The following is a 19,703-nucleotide window of genomic DNA, read 5'->3' on the forward strand; positions in this document are numbered from 1 at the left end:
CTCCCCGCGCGGGCGGGCGGGCGGAGGCGGTGTCTGGGGGACTCCAACACCCAGCGTGCAGCGGGGCGCAGGCGGCGTGCGGGCCTCGCCCGGCCGGTGCCTGAGGGCCGCTGTGGAGAGGGGCCGCGGGGCCCGCCGGGAGCTCGGTCCGCGCTGGGTAGTCAGAAAGTTGAATGCTCATGCCCAGGGTGGGGTCTCTTTATTACTTAATGCTTGGATTTCTTTTTGCCTGCCGCTCTGGCCACAGAAGCGGTGGCTTCAGCTGTCTGTCACAGAATCTTTTCAGGTGGAAAAGACCCTTAAAACCATCCGCTCCAACCATTAACCTAACTCTGCCGAGTCCACCACTAAACCACGTCCCTAAGCACCACATCTACACGTCTTTTAAATACCTCCAGGGATGGTGGATCGACCACTTCCCTGGGCAGCCTGTTCCAATGCTTGATAACCAGTTCAGTGAAAAAATTTTTCCTAATATCCAATCTAAACCTCCCCTGGCGCAACTTGAGGCCGTTTCCTCTTGTCCTATGGCTTGTTACTTGGGAGAAGAGACCAGCACCCACCTCGCTACAACCTCCTTTCAGGCAGTTGTAGAGAGCGATAAGGTCTCCCCTCAGCCTCCTTTTCTCCAGGGTAACTTCTTGGCAGCTGTTTCCACAGCTTTACTCGTGTTTTCTTCACAGCTCCTCTTCAGAGTATGAGAGTTAAAAATCAGCCATAAAGTGTGGTTAGAAACTTTACTGAAGTATATTCAGAAGGTTTTGCTGCACAGAAATACATGTTGAGGAATCTGTGTGCCTCCTGAAATGTTCTGACAGATAAGTGCAGGTTGAAATAGTTTTAATTTTACTGACATTTCCTTATAGCACTTATGTTCTGTCTTGTGCCAGGAGGGAACTCTGCATTTAGCGGGTTTTTTTCAGCAAATACATGCTTATAAAAGTAAAATAATACAAGGTTTCCAATCATAAAGAGTATGAAAATAGTAAGTAAACTACTGGAGGTCAATTCTGGTTTTCTGTTTTATTTGGAAATGTTTTAAATCAAAGAGTTTTTATTCTCAAGAAAGAGGCAGCTAGTGACTACAACTTGTGTCATAGACTGAAGGATCAATAAAAGAAAAATATTAACAGTAGATCTCTGTCTTTATTAATTAAAACTCATTATCATAGCACACACTTCTCTAATACAAAGTCTTAAACTCTTCAACAAAGGAGAAAAGTGCTTCCTAAGTGCCTAGTGAAATACGACGCAGCCAGCCCTACAGGATGCTGCTGCCACACAGACTACAAATTATGTTCAAGACCTGAATTGGAGGAAAGCCGATTGCAAAGTCCAGCATTCACAATATAGTTAAATGCCAGAATAACGCTTGTTCTTGTGTGCACTAATAGAATCTTTAATGGAATGATGGCATACTCTTTCCCCTCACCAGCACATTATGCCATTTGTCATTCAAAGCGCAGGATCAATAGTGAATGAACAGCCGTTTCATTTTACAGTTATCCTTGTTGTTCCATATATATCCTATGCATTAATTACTTCATAACATTTAACCTTTGCAGTGAAATCAGGAGTTTTTTATAGACCTCTGGCATTCTGGAAGCCTATCAACATTACATAAAAATAAAACAACCAGAAATGCATGCACTTTAAAAAGATCCAATTTATAGTATCTCCATCTTATTAAGGAGAAGAATGAAAGCACTAGAGATATTGTCAAGTGACAGTAACATTTACGTATGTATTTTTTAAGCGTGGCAGTCCGATTGCCCAGGATAATCAAATTGCCCTAAATACAGAATTATCCATTCTCTCCTTGCAGTTCCTTTCTTTGCTCCCTGTCATCAAACTTTTCCAACATTAAGTCAAAGTCTACTTAAAATACCCAGTTGAAAATACCTAGCTGAGACCACAACTAATAAAATCAATTTTTGCCAATGGAAAAAGACATAGATGAGGGAAAAAATCCAAGGAGATAATGCTTCTTAAAGCGATTGAAAATATATCTGACATATGACACAGTAGATTTTACTTAATAGTTAAAAACAGAAGAAAGAAATACCCTATCAATGAAAAAAATGATCTATTTAGTTGTTGTATTCTTTCCCCAACAGCAGCTGCAAAAGATGATGTAGGGAGAGTTTGGCCTCTTTCTGTCAAGTCTGCCCCTTGCACTCTGCCAGCATCCACAACTGTTACATTAGGGATATAAAAATTTTTAACCACAGATCTTAAAAACTTGATAGTCCATGATCAGCAGCCATATGATTACATGGAGCAGAACAGTCTTCAATATTACTTATTTGTTGTTATTGTAGGAAGAACAGCTAGATTTTGAGCCATCCATATTTGTCATACTGATGCTTGCAAAAAGTTGTATTTTCTCCGCTTTCTATTCCAGTCTTTGCATATAATATCCCCCAAAAAGGACCATTTAAAACGGCCCGCTTACGTTTCAAGAAATCAGCCAAGGTGGACCCAATGAAGTAATAATATTTTCCAAATCTTACAGCCTTCAGTACTCACATCTGCATTGTAGATATACCTAATTTTTTATATAATATCCCATACTTAATTAATCTTATGTTAATCAATAGATATTACGTGTTTGTTTATACACAAATTTAATGTCATGGTTCATGCCTATATTGACTTCAAATAAAATAATTGTTACCAAACCTTTCCTTCTTTCCATAAGTAGACACAAAGAAATTATTTTAAAATAGTCAGCAAAACTTTCAATGTTTGCCAGTATATGACTGTATAAAGATTTCATGCATTTGCCGTAGAGCAGTGTTACATAATGAGTACATAATGTATTAGCAGATAATGCCACCTGTTTGTGCAAGAGCAAGGTGTTATCTTCCATCTGCAGTCTCAATTCTTCTTTTTCTTCCTGAAACCTTCCAAATATGTGCTGCTTGTAGGAAATTAGTGACATTACCTCAACAAATAATTTTTTGTAATTAATAGCCAAGTCCTACAAAGATTAGAAATGAGTGTATTCAGCCCTGTGCAGGGTTTGACCCTAAGTCTTATTGGCAACCTCCAGTGGTTTATTCCACTTTTGACACTCCAGGTTTATCTGTGGATGGATCTGTTTCTTCTAAGTCTGTGAATTCTTGCTCTATAACTGGCTTCAATATTTTCTCGATTTGTGTAAGTCTTTTTTTCAGTTTCTGTTGTGCAGCTTCATACTCAGCCAACAACCTGGCAAACTTTGTTTGTAATCTGTCCATTGCTTTTTCCATGTAGGTGACCTTCTCTTCCAGATCTCTAGGATCACTTCCTAAATTTGCAACTTCAATGTCCAGCAACCCGTCCTTCATTAGGATTTGCTTGCCTTTTTCTTCCAGCATAGCCTTTGCATCTGGATATTCTGTCAAAGCCTCCATGAGATCATCTTTAGACAGACAAAACAAGTCCGAGTATCCAATACTTCTAATATTGGCTGTTCTTCGATTGCCAGCTTTGCTACCCTTGATATTAAGAATGCTGATTTCTCCAAAATAGCTGCCATCACTTAGGACCACAAATTGGGTAATTCCATCATCAGCGACCACTGCCAGCTTGCCTTCTTTGATAATGTACATCTCTCGTCCAATATCTCCTTTTCTGCAAATATAATCTCCTGGACTGTATACTTGCGGCTGGAGTTTCAAAACCAGTTCAACCAACAGACCAGCTTCACAGTCTGCAAAAATCCGAACTTTTTTTAGCGTTTCCAGGTGAACATTAATTGCAATCTCTGCTCTTAGTTTATCTGGCAGATACTTCAAGACTTCCCTTTCATCCACAGCCTTTTTGTTTGTCCACAGGTAGTCAAACCACTTTATAACTCTTTTTTCCATGTCTTTACTCACATTCCGAAAGTGCATATACTGCTTGATAGCATCAATCCTTGCTTGAAATTCTGCCCTGGCAGCATTCATGTTGGAGATCATAGATCCCACATTACCAACAATGGTAGCGAAAATCAATACGCCAACCAAGAAGTCAATGACCACGAAGAAATACTCAGAATCTCTTACAGGAGGGGGTGTTTCACCAATAGTAGTCAAGGTCAGTGTAGACCAGTAGAGACTGTAGACATACTTTCTAGTCAGACGGGCAAATTCAGGATCAGAGGTGTTGGGGTAGACCCATGTGTCAGCCCCAAATCCAATGGCTTTCGAGATCGAGTAGTACACACAGGCGTTCCAGTGAATAATAATCACAATGTACATGACAAGGTTAGAGATCCTGAAGATATTTGGGTAGTTTGTCCTTGTTTCTGTTCGCTGGAAAAATTCAAACATCCGAGCTACTCTGAGTAGTCTGTTTATTCTTAATTCTGGGTAATTCAGTCCTAACTTAAAGTATAAGAGATCAGTTGGTATGATTGACAGAAAATCTAATTTGAATTGCAAAGATGTCTTATATTTCTCTTGAAGCTTTTCTTCTTCTTTCACCAGAAGACCTTGCTCCAGGTAACCTAAAATCAAATCGTAAATAATAAAAAATATTGCGACTTCAACTGTGTTGTGTTTAATGTCAATCCAAATCTACTTTGAAAAATATTTTGGGTGCAAATTCCAGATGGTACATAACTTCTCTTACTTTTTAATAAGAAATTTCTTATTTCCAAATGTTCAACTTAGTGCTATATGGTTCAGCTTGAGCTAAACTAAACAGCTTTGAAAATTAAACATTTCTAGCTCTGATTCTTTCCATATACTTTTCCACTATGGTGAACATCTGACACCCCCCCCCCAAAAAAAAAAAAAAAAAATCTGCAGGATATAGGAAGGGTGATTAATGAGGGAAAGAATTTGAACATGAGAATTTCAGTTCCATATTGAGGTATCTACTCAATAGCTCTGGATGTAGGAAAAGATTTTAAAAGAAACAGTTGCAGCTAAAGTTAATTGGATGTCTTGGTTGCTCAATGGTCTTGAAAATCAAGTGAATACTTGAATCTCCTTAAATACAAAATCAGATTTAGGTGCTAATTTTTCAGAACCCCTGATCCGCACTTGGCCACATTGCATGTTTATTTTGTCTTGTTGAGTCAGCTGCAGGCAGAACAGCTTCTAGCTAGCTTACCTCATGCCTAGCTTACCTCTGGCTTTATGTATTTTTTGAGTAATACATCAGAGTTTCTCTTATTTTTACAGGTCACAGACTATAGTCTTTCAGAGATCTATCTCATTGTCTTTTTCACTGTTGCACTTCATCAAGGGTACCCAGATAATAAGAGTAGTAGTATTCTGAATATTTTAAACCACCTGACACAAATATATGAAGAGGAATAATTACTCATTGAATATACTTACCTGTTCTTGTCCGTACAAACATGTCAGCAACATAGATGGCATCAGAAATGTAGTCAATAATGAACCATACCGCTAAGTAGTCATGCTGAAGCTCATCAAAACAGGCTCTGAATAGGAAAAGACAGATGTAAATTACTGTGCACTGAAAATTAAATACTTGCATTAAATCAATGATGAATAAAGTATTTTTTTATTTATTTAGGGATATTATTTGCCAGAAGTTTTATATAGTCATTAAAGGAGTACATCACCTAGCAATAATCATGGTCCAGTTGTACATGACAGGCATTGTGATGCAAAACAACCAGTTGTAATACATATTTCCTGCTGGATCAATAATGTAAATATCTTTCTTCTTCCTAAGTGGTAGGCAGGTAAAAAAAGGAGATTTAATGAGACACTTAAAATACAGCTAACAATTTTTGAGGAATGAAGCATTCCAGAAATTGTTATTGTAGAATAAATAGTCTTTATTAAAGTTAAGCTTCCTTGCTTGAATGCATGGAGAACATGAAGCTGCTTGTTAGGTGTGACTTGCAGCGCAAGCTTTAGAATCTAAATTTTGCTGAGCAAAATCAGCTTGGCAGTCCCACTTCAGTTTATAGTGGCACATGTAATTTCAACCTTTTTAAATTAATTTTTTTCCTACCCAATTAACTGTCTTGTCTGATAATTGATTTGATCATCTTTCAAAAAATCAAATGATTATGTGACTACTAATGTTTAAATAAGTGAGCTAAATCCTGCCTTTCTCACTGGGAAAAGTCTACCTCTGAGAAAGATGAAACATTGTCATAGTTTACATAAAGAAACCAAAGAATGTAAAATCATACAACACAAGTTCCTACTGCATTATTTTAAGTTTCTCTTCCTTGGCCAGAAAGTTATGAATTTACCAAGCAAAAGGTAAAGCAAGAACTTTTAGATCACAGAAGAGTTTACTTGCTTGTAGGTGCCCTTATGTGTGGAAGAGATTGCTTTATGCTGGCACATCTTTTGCTACAGGGTGTTATCCAAAAGATATTGGATAATCAGAATCCAAAGGAGATTTTTATTAATCTATTTTTTCAGGTCAATTCCATGCATGCATATTTCTGTTGTCCACATGTGAAGTTAAATCAAAACATCTCTACTCTAGGGAGAACAGCAGTCTGTATACTCATTCACTAGAGTATAAGCATCTTGTTTACAGGATGTCTGTGAATGGATTTGGTTTTACATCAAAAGCAATTTTATTAGACTAACATAGCAGGATCTGAATGAAAAATACTTACTTTTCTTTATTTTCTTTCTTCTTGGATTTATCTTTATTTTTGTTTTTCTCCTTTTTTTCCTTGTTCTTTTGTGTTTCTCCATCCTTTTTTTTTTCTGACTTGCTAAGAAATAGATTTACATTTTCAATTGTTACAGACTAAGTTATAACATATTTGGAAAGAAATTAAGTGTCTTAGAAATAGTAGTATTATTACTCTTTGTCTTACCTCTTCTTTTCTTTTTTCTTTTTCTTCTCCTCTCTAAGGAAAAGAAAAATATGATAGGCTCAGGGGATGCATATAGCCCTTGCTTCCACATTTATTTATTCGAATCATGTGAATTCGGTAAGGGTAACATTATACTTAGGTGTTTGGCCTTCAAAAACTGTTTTGCTTATTGTACTCACATAGAACTACTTTTATTTTAAATTAATAGGTATAATACCAATAACTTTAGTATTAAGAATGATCATCATAATTGATGTGCCTGAATTTAAAATGTACATGCAGTGTCTTTTGGGATTGCTTGAATGACATAACTGTTTATAAAGACATGATTAGATATGTATCATTATTCTTCATTGCTGCTCAACCAACCAGTATTGCAGTACTCTCATTTTATGAAATGGCAAAGATACTTACTCATCTTTATTACTATTGTTGTTAATATTGTAGTGTGCAAGTGCACCGGGTAGATACCCTTGCCTGGGGAACAGCAAAACAACACAGTTATATGATATCTGCTGAAATACAAAAAAAAAACATTTAATATCTAAATTGTCACAGACTGTTTCTCACCATTTTAATCATGGGCTAAGTTATCTAAGGAAACTGAAAGAGCACAGATTTTAATCTCCTAAATATTTACAATAAGCAATATATCACAATCTTAAAAACTTAATTTATTAAGAGGGAGTGAAGAAAATTAGATGACGGCAAGTATCTGTGCTTAGTTAATCCTACACAAATTATCAAAGGAAAAAACCCAAACGGACACAAAATAGTAAATTTGACATACCTGTTTTCCCCTTTGTCCATCGGTCCAGGGTCCTCACTGGTGTCTTGCACTACCACACTAGGAACAATTGTATGGGAGTGATGGGTCTCAATCACTCCTACCTTCATGGTCAAGTTTGTCTTACCTTGGGTAATTGAGGAAGACTGATTTAAAAAGGATCAAGTCATTTCACAACTAGCAGAAGTTACAAGCAATTTTTTTTTTTTTTAAGATGAATCCTTTATATGCTTTCTTCACCCAAAACCAACAACAGTATTTTCAGTTTTTTCTCTCCCATGACATTCCCACCAGACAAGAAAGGGCACTGTGGGTGCTTCAGTGTGCTGAATGACCAGGCAACTGCTGCTAAAGAAAATGTTCAACACACCTCTCTCTTAGAGGAGGCATAAATTTAGGTCTTTCTCCTGAGCCTAATCACATACTTTGAAAACATTTAGACAATTGTGTTAGAAATGTCTACCGCTGTTTCATCAGGGTTTGAACCAAAGACTGAAAACATTGTATCAAGATGGATAAACAGATTCATGCACAGGTGACATCCTGAAAACCAGACTAGGAAGCATCTACTGGTTGTACGTCCAAAGGAATCTCAGTATGTCTGATACCTGAAAGTTATACTGTGTTGAGAGCAAAGAGTAGGTTCTGTAACTAAGAAGTTAAGACTGGTGTAGCAGAGTCTCCTTACTCATATAGCAGATAGATAGAAATGTTAGTGGCTGTTCATGTCTGTTTTGTTCATTTCAATATTAAAAAATTGAAAATGTTGTAGAGAACTGTCCTGGTTTTGGCTGGGATAGTTAATTGTCTTCCTAGAAGCTGCTATAGTGTTATGTTTTGGGTTCAGTATGAGAAGAATGTTGATAACACACTAATATTTTCCATTGTTGCTAGGAATGTTTAGACTAAGTCAAGGACTTTTCAGCTTCTCATGCCCAGCCAGCAAGAAGGCTGGAGGGGCACAAGACATTGGGATGGGACACAGCCAACAGGGTATTCCATACCATGTGACATCACATCTAGTATATAAACTGGGGGGAGTGGGGCTGGGGGGAATTGCTGCTCAGTGACTAACTGGGCGTCAGTCGGCAGGTGGTGAGCAATTGCATTGTGCATCACTTGTATATTCCAATATTATTATTATTATTATTGTCATTTTATTATTGTTATTATTATCATTATTAGTTTCTTCCTTTCTGTTCTATTAAACTGTTCTTATCTCAACCCACGAGTTTTACTTTTTTTAACCGATCCTGTTCCCCCATCCCACTGGGGGGGCGGGCGGGGGGAGTAAGTGAGCAGCTGCGTGGTGCTTAGTTGCTGGGTGGGGTTAAACCATGTACATAACTAATGTAGTGCATTCTAGTGCACAGTCTTTCCAGCACCAGAGTAATTAATTTCTGCTCTCATTTTTCGCCACTGTTCTTACAATTTTGTCCGTTATATCTTGGCATCAGTGAGACTGCCAACTCTTCAGGCATGAATTGTGTCTACAAGTGTGATCTGCTCTTGACAGGGCCATTTAGATAGGATTATAAAATAGATGCTATCCACTACAGTAACAATATCCCCGTGCATGTGAAATTGGAGTATAGAGATGCCTGTAAGCCACAAATTGACAAGTGAGTGGCTGTACCACTGATACGTGATGTCAAATGCCATAGAATAAATCAGTCTTAAAGAAAGTACTTCCATTCTCTAGTCAAACACACTGCAAAAGAGAATGATGATACAGCTGCCACATTACTGCCAGACTTACCTGACTTTCCTTATTAGTCAGTGAAACTAAAAATATTCTTGTACAAGAAATAGGAGAGGAAACCCGTATTTCCAGCAGTCACCAGACATGAATGAATGACACATGGTGCAAAAAATAATACAGCAATATACAACATTCTACAAAACAGAAAGACGAAGGTTGAAGATTAAGATGTTTTCTTCCATCAATAGTCCTAAATATAGTCCAACATTGCTGGTCAGTCTTTAAATGCTTAAGAGCAAGGATCAGGTCTAAGATGTCTCATAAAAAGATTCTAAATTTCTAAGACATAGTAAACATTAGGTTAGATTCACCAGGAGCCTTCAAGCTGTAACAGGGTTTCCACTGACTTACTCCAAGGATAAATTGTGTTTGAAAGTGTGGAGATTGAAAGTATGCCAGGTTGAATTAAGCAGCTTTATGTCTGTTTACAGGTGCTCTGAAAGCTCTGCTAATGCTGGCACACAAAATTCCATCCTGATTTAACCTATATCCTCCACGGAGCCACACTGAAGTCCACAGAGCTCACAAATAATGGTGCAAAATAAAGCTGTGTCCAACCACTTCCAAACACTCAGCACCAGACAAATGCCAATATGTTCATCTCAAGGGAAATCATTCCTCCACCCAAGTGGGTGAACCAGTCACTTCATATTAGGACTCCCAGTACCAGCATTTCTACGTAGGCCCTTGTTTTTCATGTTTATCTTTGTTCATTGAGTCTTCTTCAGTTTCAAGAGCAAAAAACCCCATTGTTGACTGTGCTATTCAGACTTACTAATTTGCAGATGTACTAGAGGTTAAAGATGATAAGTGTGGTAAAATAGGACATGTCCAAAAATCCACACCCATCCAGACTGCATAGCCTGGAGATCAGGGAAAAATCTATGATGTCCTCTACATTCCCCTATTCTTCAGGCAAAGAGGGTTTTCTGTGCATTTTTGCAAATAAACAGATTCCTCTCGCTCTGTTAGTGTCTATTGTAAGTGGAACCACTGTGGGGTGCTTTCTGTTCTGCTGAAGGAGCCGTGGCAGCCTTGCGTAGGACTTGCTGGGAAAGAGGGGCTGCCATTTGGGGCAGGACTGGAGATTTCATCTTACTGAGGCACAGGAAGCATTAAGTGGCATAGAAATTGGAAGTATTTACTACCCTGTAGTCTCAAAATACTGAATCTGAGTGTCAGGCTCAGGTGACTGCTGCACCAGGTTGTTTCCCTTGTCAATCAGTCAGGACATGTAGCACAAGAATATCTACAAATTCTATTAGTCTCAAAGCAAATTGTGGGGAGTTTTGAGATTCTTGAGTCTAAGACACAGAAATGCTAATTGCTAGTGGATTAGGGACTGTGGTCACCTGGTTACAGCATTTGTGTGGCAAAACCCTGACACTGGGAACAGTAGAAAATATCCTGTTAAAATCAATGGGTTCAGAACTCACCTTAATGCATTTTTTAAATTGTATTATAGAGATTTTTCAGACAATATTTCAGATGGTTTTTACTAAATTGTATCACGACCATGTTTCCTATTCTGTAGTCACACATATTTTTCTTAAACTGATACATTGTCACAAATTGTTACACTGCTTTCATTTTAATAGCCCAATATTCATATTCGCAGTATCATATTTAGGTAGTAAGTTTGAAAAGTAATACAGATAAATGCTTGCTTTAGAGATATTGTAGATTTTTACCATATTGTTTTTACTGTATCATCACAAATAGTTTGCTTTTACTATCTTGGATTTTTAAATCTGACTAATATTATAAACAACTGAGTTTTCAACCATTATATTAATTACTATACATCAAAATCTCTAGGGCTGCAAGAAAGTGAAGGCAGTATTATCCTTTTACAGGTCTGTAGTGAATGGAAGATCAACTTCCATCTCTTCTACTCCTTTATTTTACCTATTTCTCACTTTCTTACTGGCCCACCATATTCACTTCTCTAGTCACTATTTTTAGAGAGAAAATGCTTCAAGTAAGGATATCCTGGAACAGAATTTGGTGTCATGTAAAGATCTACTTTTTTTCTTTACAAAAGGCAGCAGTAAATCTTCATTAACGTTAAAACTGCAGTGTGTTACAATAAAATCTCTTTTCTAAGATGCAAAAAGAGTCCTTAGCAGTTCTGCAATAAGCAGTTTCATCAGTGTGCATGCTTACCTTGGGAATGTAATCTGCTGCTTCCAATAGCGATTTCAGTCCTTTAAATCAGTGACGTTTCCTTACTACATAAGCAGAGCCACCATGAAAAGCTAAATATAATCAACATTTCATACATAAATCCCTTATTGATCAATTTCTCAACCAGACAGTCCCATGTGCAGTTCTCTGAATTATTCCCAGGAAAGGACATGGGTATTAGAAGGGGATTTCCTTGAGCTAGTGATGGATTTTGAGATTTAGTGAGAGATGAAAGTGACAGTGGCAGTCACTATTATCCCTCACCTGAGCAGAAGCTTACTAGCTGTATCAACACGCACAAGAAGAGACAAATATTGGAGTGCACTCTGCCTTGCAACTAAAAAAAATATTATTGTAAATTACTATATATTCAGTATTGTCTGCTGTCCTGTTTTCTTAATATTGCAGATGCTGTTACTTAGTAACAGGTCTTTACTAGAACAGATAAAACACCATAAATAGAAATTTCCTTTTTATCTTAATGTGTTTATCATATTCCTGAATAATAGGAAATACCATTTTAAACTACTGAAAGTTCTTAACTAACCTAACATAACTTTTACATTCCTGTTTCGATGCTTAAAAAAGCCTATGAATTGTGAATATATATTTAGTGGAAAATGCCACGATGATGAAGTTTTAAGACACTGAACTAATCTTCAAGTTTGGTATGGATTATGACTTTGCAAAATGATTTGTAAAGTAGCTGCAGCCATCCTCCATTAGAAATGTGCAATGGTTCATCGCAGTGGCCACGCAATCAGGAAAGCCCCAAGAGCATCCTAGTGTACTTTGAAAGAGAAGATGTTGAGGTATTTGCATACCTCAGCTTTCTTGTTTCACTGCTGGGTTCCACGAGAATGAGGAAAATTAAGTTCTCAGGAGCCTGAGTGATTGATTTTTTAATCTGGCACATTTTACATGGCCCATTTTGGGGGAAAAAAAAAAAAAAAGGCATTGCTGAGCATGAAATCCAGTGCAGAAAAAGAGTGCAAAGCAGCAAAAAGAGTGAATGTTCAAATTTGAAATGGTATCTCTGTCACAACTGAGACATAGCTAAAGTTACTGAATTACTTTTTAACTTTGCTTCACAACAAGCAGAATCCAGGAAAGCAGTCCAGCCCCTGGGACCCCAGGATTAAGACAGATTTGTTTCCTTAACCAAGAGCAGGAAGAAGCAGTGCCACTGGCATTCATACGAACTAACTTAAATTTTGCAGCCCAGGTGACTGAGTGGTCATTCATAAGTGTATTGACAGGTTGTAGATTTAATCACAAACCCAAAATGATGCTCGGAGTCACAGGTCAGCCTCCTGACCAGAGAAACAAATTAGACACATCTGCTGCTATGACTTTCTAACCCTCAAGACAGTCAGTCCATTTTCTAGGAAAAAGAATACACATTTGAAATTTAAAGAATAAAAAATGTTTTAAATAAAACAGGAATGAGCAACAAGGAAATGCATAACATTATGCACAGTGGAACCCAGATATATAAATCTACAGTAAGGTAACCAACATAACAAATGGACGAAGAAGTGAATAATCTTCTAAGTTCTGGCATATGTTTCACTGTTGTTTTTGAAGGGCTGAAATACAATTCCTATCCTAAAATCATAGATATGAAAGCAATCTCTGAAGATCACTGCATCCAGCTAGCATTGAATCAGGATCAGTTTTACCTCTGTCATTCTCATGGGGTTTTGCCTGGTTTGCAGTCTGAAAGGTCTCAATGTTCAATGCTGAGCAGTGATTTTGTGACTATGTAGTGGCACTGAGTGTCTGGGACATATGCCTTGTTGGGTGTCACATGAACATCAAAGTACTTGTGAACTCCTGCATTTGGTGCATGCTTTTGTTCAAAAGTTTTAGATGACCAGCCAAGCCAGGCAAGTCTATGTTGTGTCTCTCAAGCCAGTATGAACTACAAAGGAGATGATACACCTTTTTACTGTGGTGGAAAACAGTAATTTTCTTTTAAAATAAGCAGTCCTGTAAAGCAACTCTAACTTATGTTTTCTTATCTGTTTTACCATAGAGTTTTTCAAAGAAGTTCTCAAACAGAGGAAGATGAGTCCTACTGGGCCAGACCAGTTCCTTGTCTGACAGTGGCCAGGACCTCACTTACCTGCAAGGAAGTTTGCAGGACAAGTTCTGGGTGAGCTCAACACAGTGATCTCAATTTTGCCCTCCTTTAAAAGCCAATTACCTAGTTGTCATTGACTTCATTGACAATTACATTAGTTTAGCATCAATACTTTTTCACTGATATTTTTCGTTTCAGGCCATATTCCAGTGAAGTAACCTTGACTGATGGGAGAATGACCGCACTAATGGATTATTGTTTCAGTAGGGCAACTTTAATCTATTTTTGCATCTTGCTTTGTCATCATCTGTAATTCTTCTCAATCCTATTAAAGCTACCTCTAGTTTCAGACACCCATAACCAAAACACTAGATATATTATACATATGTATTAATTTATAAATAAGCAGGTTTTAATGGCACAACGTTGCTTTTCAGCTTACTGTGTTGTAGCTGTGTACACAGATGGGTGTTTGGATTGGGAACACAGTTTTGGCAGGCTTATTTTCTGCAAATACTGTGCTGTCTTTTCTAGCTCTGATTGGATTTCAGCAATGAATGTCAAGTCAGAAGTGCTATAGCTGAGAAGGCTCCAGGGCTTCTGGTTTATTTAATACTCTTTTGTGTAGACTGGTGTTACAGGGAATTGAAGCACAATGGACCCCAACGTGGCGTGGTGACTGGAAAACCATCAGTGCAAACAGTATCTCCACCAGTAGGTGGTACTGTATTTTTACTTTAGCATTAAATGCGTGCTTGATGGAGAGGGAAGAAGTAGGAGAAATTTAAGATGTGTGTTAGACTCCCATATGCAGATAAGGCTGGAATTGGAAAGCACTGGACAGACTGCAAGCCTTCCGTGGATGTGAGCGCTACCAGGCACACAGTACAGCACCGCACAGTGTGCTAAAAGACTATGTCAAAGCCTTTTACCAGCATCTTCCAGGTCCAGACCCTAGTTTTTACATGACTACTCTGAGCAGGGATCAGCACTTCTGAAATGTCCATGGCCATGACAAGCCCTGTGTCTGGCCATGCACAGCAGTTATTTGTGTGCCCTAAGCTGAACCTGCAATGAGGCTATCCTTGTGCCACCCAGATTGGGGTGGCTTGAGATGTCTCTTCACCTCCCAACCTGGAACCTGCAAGGAACAGAGGGACTGGCCCACCAGAAAACTCTCTGGAAAAAACCTAGGACTTCATTCAATATTATCATTGGGATAAAGAATAAGTGTGGTTACCCTGCAGGAGTGACAGTAGCTCTGAACAGTGAGTTAGGATTTCTGTTTGGCAGAATTTTATTTCAAGCTAAAATAACATAGGAAATCTGGGTTGGTTGCACAGAATAATGATGTATGTTTACACATACAAAGGTGATTCAACTGAGCTTAACTCTACTTAAAAGAAAAACATCAATATATGATATTGTCACTGATAAGAGTGGTAGAAAATGCACTGTAGTTAAAATAAGCTTGATATATCTAGCTTTGCTTGTCTTACATTCATTGTAGTACAGTAGGAGTTATGGTGACACTATCTGGGAATTTTTAAAGCAACATGTATAGGATTAATCTCTTTACAGCAAGTACAGCAATCTAATCATACTGAACTGCAATCTAGAGGCACCATTTTTTGTCTCAGTTGAAGTTAATCCCTTTCCATGTTGCTCCTGCAGGTCTACTCTAAAGCACCAGCATTTGGGGCAGGTCGAGTTCCCATGGTCAGAGCTCCGCTCTCAAATCTAGCTCAGTAATTTTTGTGTGGCTGCAAGCCAGGACAGGTAATAAACCTGTCTGTAGCTGCCATATTGAACGGAGCTCATGTTTGGACCCTGTCGGGTAGCAGTGACTGCAGGCAGAGAAGAGTAATGCAGAACAGGGAAGCTGAGCAATGATAACAGGGCTTCAAAATGCCATAGGTAGCTTTCCTAAATAATAATAATTAAAAAAAGATAGATCTTGCTTCACGTCTGCACCTGGACTAGCTGCATAGTGAACAGTTTTTCTCACTGTGGTGAAACCCATTGTCATCATCTTCAGTATTTACAATAATATAATTAAATACTGCATAACAACACATATAGGGAACTCAATGTATATGTATATGAGAAAAAGAAATCTCAACAAAATTAAAGAATTTATGACAAAGCCAAGAAGTCACGCAAACATTGTTTAATTAAGTCATTCATGGCTAACACAGAGGCAAGATGGGTTATATTAAGGCACAAAAATGCGATTTCCAATTACTATTTTATTTATGAATGTAAAAGTATAAAGTTGGCTATCTATTCAGTGCTTGAATTTGTATTGAAAACCAACAGTTAAAGTCAGCACCTGCTTAACAGTCAGTTTTAGCAAATCTTTCATTCATTGCAAAAGTAACGGAATTTTAACATAACTTCTCTCTTGCATTTTCCATACATTTAATAGAAAAAGTTAGTACAATAACCGAGGAACACATAGCAGGGTTTCATAACATTCTTACTTCTCTTTTGGAGAAATGGGAACTGCCACAATGTTGCTTTGACTGTTAGTACATGCATATTGTTACTTCACACACGAAAAGGCTGATCTGTGCTTAGCCGTAGCTGGCACAGTTCCACTGAAATAAGTGGAGCTGTGCTGAATTGCATTAGCCGATGATCCAGGCATTGCTCTAAATCAGTCATAGGTGCTGTTTTGAATGGTAAACTACCATCTTTTTCCCCTTTATGTCAGATGATAAGGTTGTATATCAAGACTTTATTTTCTTTGCCTTTTGACCTTCACATGTCATCCAAAATAAAGAAAAATATATCATGTTGATAAATTACTTTTATGTAGTTTATTTCTTTCTGGCATTGTCTCAGATTTCTTTGAAATAAGTTAAGTACGCAAAGTACTAATCATCAGTGAAGTATACCCACTCCTTTCTGTAATTATAGATTGCACATTCTTTACATCTGTCCATTGATGTGGATTGTTAGCTACAAGTTTTTTTGTGAATTCATATTTTTTCTCAGAAAAAAGAGTTTCATAGTGTTTTCACAGTTTATTGCAGATTTAAGAACACGAAGCATGAGCTATATAAAGATTTTCAACCAAGAAACAGTAAGTGTATAGAATCATTTAGGTTGGAAAAGACCCTTAAGATCATCCACTCCAACTGTAAACCTGCACTGCCAAGTCCACCACTAAACCATGTCCCTAAGCACCAATCTACACGTCATTTAAATATCTCCAGGGATGGTGCCTCAACCACTTCCCTGGGCAGCCTGTTCCAGTGCTTGACAACCCTTTCAGTGAAGAAATTTTTCCAACTATCCATCTAAGCCTCCCCTGGCACAACTTGAGGCCATTTCCTTGCATCCTATCTCCAGCCACCTGACAGAAGAGACCAGCACCCACCTCACTACAGCCTCCTTTCAGGTAGTTGTAGAGAGCAATAAGGTCTCCCCTCAGCCTCCTATTTTCTAGACTAAACAGCCCCAGCTCCCTCAGCTGCTCCTCATAAGACTTGTGCTCTAGACCCTTCACCAGCTCCGTTGCCCTTCTCTGGACACGCTCCAGCACCTCCATGTCTTTCCTGTAGTGAGGGGCCCAAAACTGAACACAGGACTCAAGGTGCTACCTCACCAGTGCCGAGTACAGGGGAACAACCACCTCCCTGCTCCTGCTGGCCACACTATTTCTGATACAGGCCAGGATGCCGCTGGCCTTCTTGGCCACCTGGGAACACTGCTGCCTCATATTCAGCTGGCTGTCGACCAATCTGTATCTCAGATTCAATGTTTTACTTATTAATTAAAAAGACTTTGATGTCCATGGTCTGCTAAAGGAGTTGGCCCGTGCAGAGGCAGATCCACAGAAGCGGTAACCATATTGTTTCTCAGTATTCTTGTTCTGGGTACCACAACACAGTGAAGCACTGACCAGCAAGATCTGTGCTGAGGAAAGAGGTGGTCTTTGGCAGCTCACCCTCTCCCACCCTCTTGGCTGCTTCAGCAGGCCGTTGCGGTTGTTACCACCTCCCTTCTTCTCTGCAGATCTGCCAACTGAGTCGCTTGCAAGATTGGCACTTCCTGCGCTTCAGTCAAATAGCAGGAAGCTGCAAAAATTAACACATTTTGTTAGAAACAGGGGTGCGAACACGCCGAGTTGACGGATCTGAGGGGGCACAGAACAAAAATAGGACTTGGGAGCAGACTGCAGACATGTATCTGTCCGTATATGTGGTTTTATCCTATGGGCATGCTTATGTTGTACAATAAGATGGAAGGTTGCTCCCAAATTTTCAGATTGTGCTTTAAAATTTTAATTTAACTGTTTTAAATACTATTTAAAATTATTGCTCTTTTCTAGAAGTAACCTGTGTTTTAGAAAGATTAAAGCAGAGAAGTCAAACTCTTTTTATAAGGCAGCCTGCACTTGGTTCAGGCCACCTTCCATAGAAGTTCTTATAATGTAGACATTTGTCCTGGTTTCAGCTGGGATAGAGTTAACTGTCTTCCTAGTAGCTGGTACAGTGCTATGTTTTGAGTTCAGTATGTGAAGAATGTTGATAACACTGATGTTTTCAGTTGTTGCTAAGTAATGTTTAGTCTAGAGTCAAGGATTTTTCAGCTTCTCATGCCCAGCCAGCGAGAAAGCTGGAGGGGCACAAGAAGTTGGCACAGGACACAGCCAGGGCACCTGACCCAAACTGGCCAATGGGGGGTATTCCATACCATGGGACGTCCCATCTAGTATAGGAACTGGGGGGAGTGGGGGCGGGACGATTATCGCTCGGGGACTCACTGGGCATCGATTGGCGGGCAGGTGGTGAACAATTGCACTGTGCATCATTTGTATGTTCCGATCCTTTTATTATTGCTGTTGTAAATTTATTAGTGTTACCGTTATCATTATTAGTTTATTCTTTTCTGTTCTATTAAACCGCTGTTATCTCAACCCACAAGTTTTACTTCTTTTCCCGATTTTCTCCCCCATCCCACTGGGTGGGGGGAGTGAGTGAGCGGCTGCGTGGTGCTTAGTTGCTGGCTGGTGTTAAACCACGTCAACATTGTAAAGATAAAGTGCATAGGTAATTAAACGCACAAAAACAAATGCAATGCTTTTCTCCTAACATACAGAGTACTGGTTATGTTACAAAATAAATACAGAAATAAAAATGAGACTAAGGCATCGAAACTGATCTCTTGGTTTAACCCTGGGACTGCAAAGTCAAGAGTGCCTAAGGCAGGGAAAACTGATACTGTCACCATATTTCACCAGTCTGCACCAGAGTTAAAACTTTTCAAAACCCCGGATGAGTAATTTAGGTGCTGTGCTGCAAAGCATGGTTACAACTCCGCTGTTCTCAAGCCAGCCTGTCCCCGTGGTGCTCTGTGGAGGTGTGTTCAATCCACCGCTCGGTTTGGTTCCAGTTTGGGAAGTTCTTGTGCACGCTAAAGGTCCTCAGACCATCCCGGGAAGTTTGCGGGACAACGCTAGGTTAGCATGTAATGGTTTATTAAGCCATACATTTTGTAAATGTGTTTCACTTAACCCGTGTTAAAAACAAGGGCTTAGCCTTCTACCTCGAAGCTATCGATTAGGTAATAAAGATAATTGTTTCTTATGACACCCTGGAGCCCGTTCAACCACAGGGAGTCATCGGAGGGTCAGTATCACCAGGCGCTGCCCTAGTTGTGCGAAGCTGGGATGCTCTGGCCGGGGCATCCCCCCGCCTGCCTGCAGAGCCAGCGGTCAAAGCTAGCGCGGGCAGCCCATCACACCCGTTCCGTGGTTGCACATTAAAACTGCTCACCTCTTCTCCCAGGTGCGAAGGGGAGGGAAATCAAATCTATGGAAACCTGCGGTAGGCACAAATACCGCCCGGGTACCCCCGGAGAGAGCTCCTTCCTTTGGATTCAGCGTTCGGCTGGGGTGGCAGAAGTCGCCCGGTGCGAACCGGCGCTTCCTAACGGCTTGCTTACACGAAGCAAAACCCGTTCGGGGTGCCTGCTGCAGCCCTGCCTGCCCGTTCCCCCTCAGGACGCGCCCGCGGGCCGCGGCGGGGGTGCCACCTCCACCTCCTCCCGCTGCCAGCCCGGGGGCCGCGGG

At 39.4% G+C, this 19,703-nt stretch overlaps 2 protein-coding genes across 2 annotated transcripts in view; one reads left to right on the top strand and one right to left on the bottom strand.

The window, feature by feature from the left end:
• Positions 1–3,059: 3,059 nt before the first annotated feature.
• On the bottom strand, positions 3,060–7,696 carry CNGA1 (cyclic nucleotide gated channel alpha 1). Its single transcript, XM_010574556.1, is given in 7 exon segments — positions 3,060–4,477; positions 5,319–5,425; positions 5,570–5,677; positions 6,593–6,694; positions 6,788–6,832; positions 7,214–7,276; positions 7,590–7,696. Coding segments are annotated over 7 exon segments (1,950 nt in total).
• Positions 7,697–12,263: 4,567 nt separating this feature from the next.
• NIPAL1 (NIPA-like domain containing 1) overlaps positions 12,264–19,703 on the top strand; it is a 16,740-nt gene continuing 9,300 nt past the window's right edge. The window contains exons 1-2 of the mRNA XM_010574557.1: positions 12,264–12,347; positions 19,463–19,494. Of these exons, the coding sequence (XP_010572859.1) occupies positions 12,264–12,347; positions 19,463–19,494 (116 nt within the window). The remainder of the gene's footprint in view (positions 12,348–19,462; positions 19,495–19,703) is intronic.

Source organism: Haliaeetus leucocephalus, unplaced genomic scaffold, assembly GCF_000737465.1.
Source record: "Haliaeetus leucocephalus isolate CR32 unplaced genomic scaffold, Haliaeetus_leucocephalus-4.0 Scaffold439, whole genome shotgun sequence".
Classification (NCBI taxonomy): Eukaryota; Metazoa; Chordata; class Aves; order Accipitriformes; family Accipitridae; genus Haliaeetus; species Haliaeetus leucocephalus.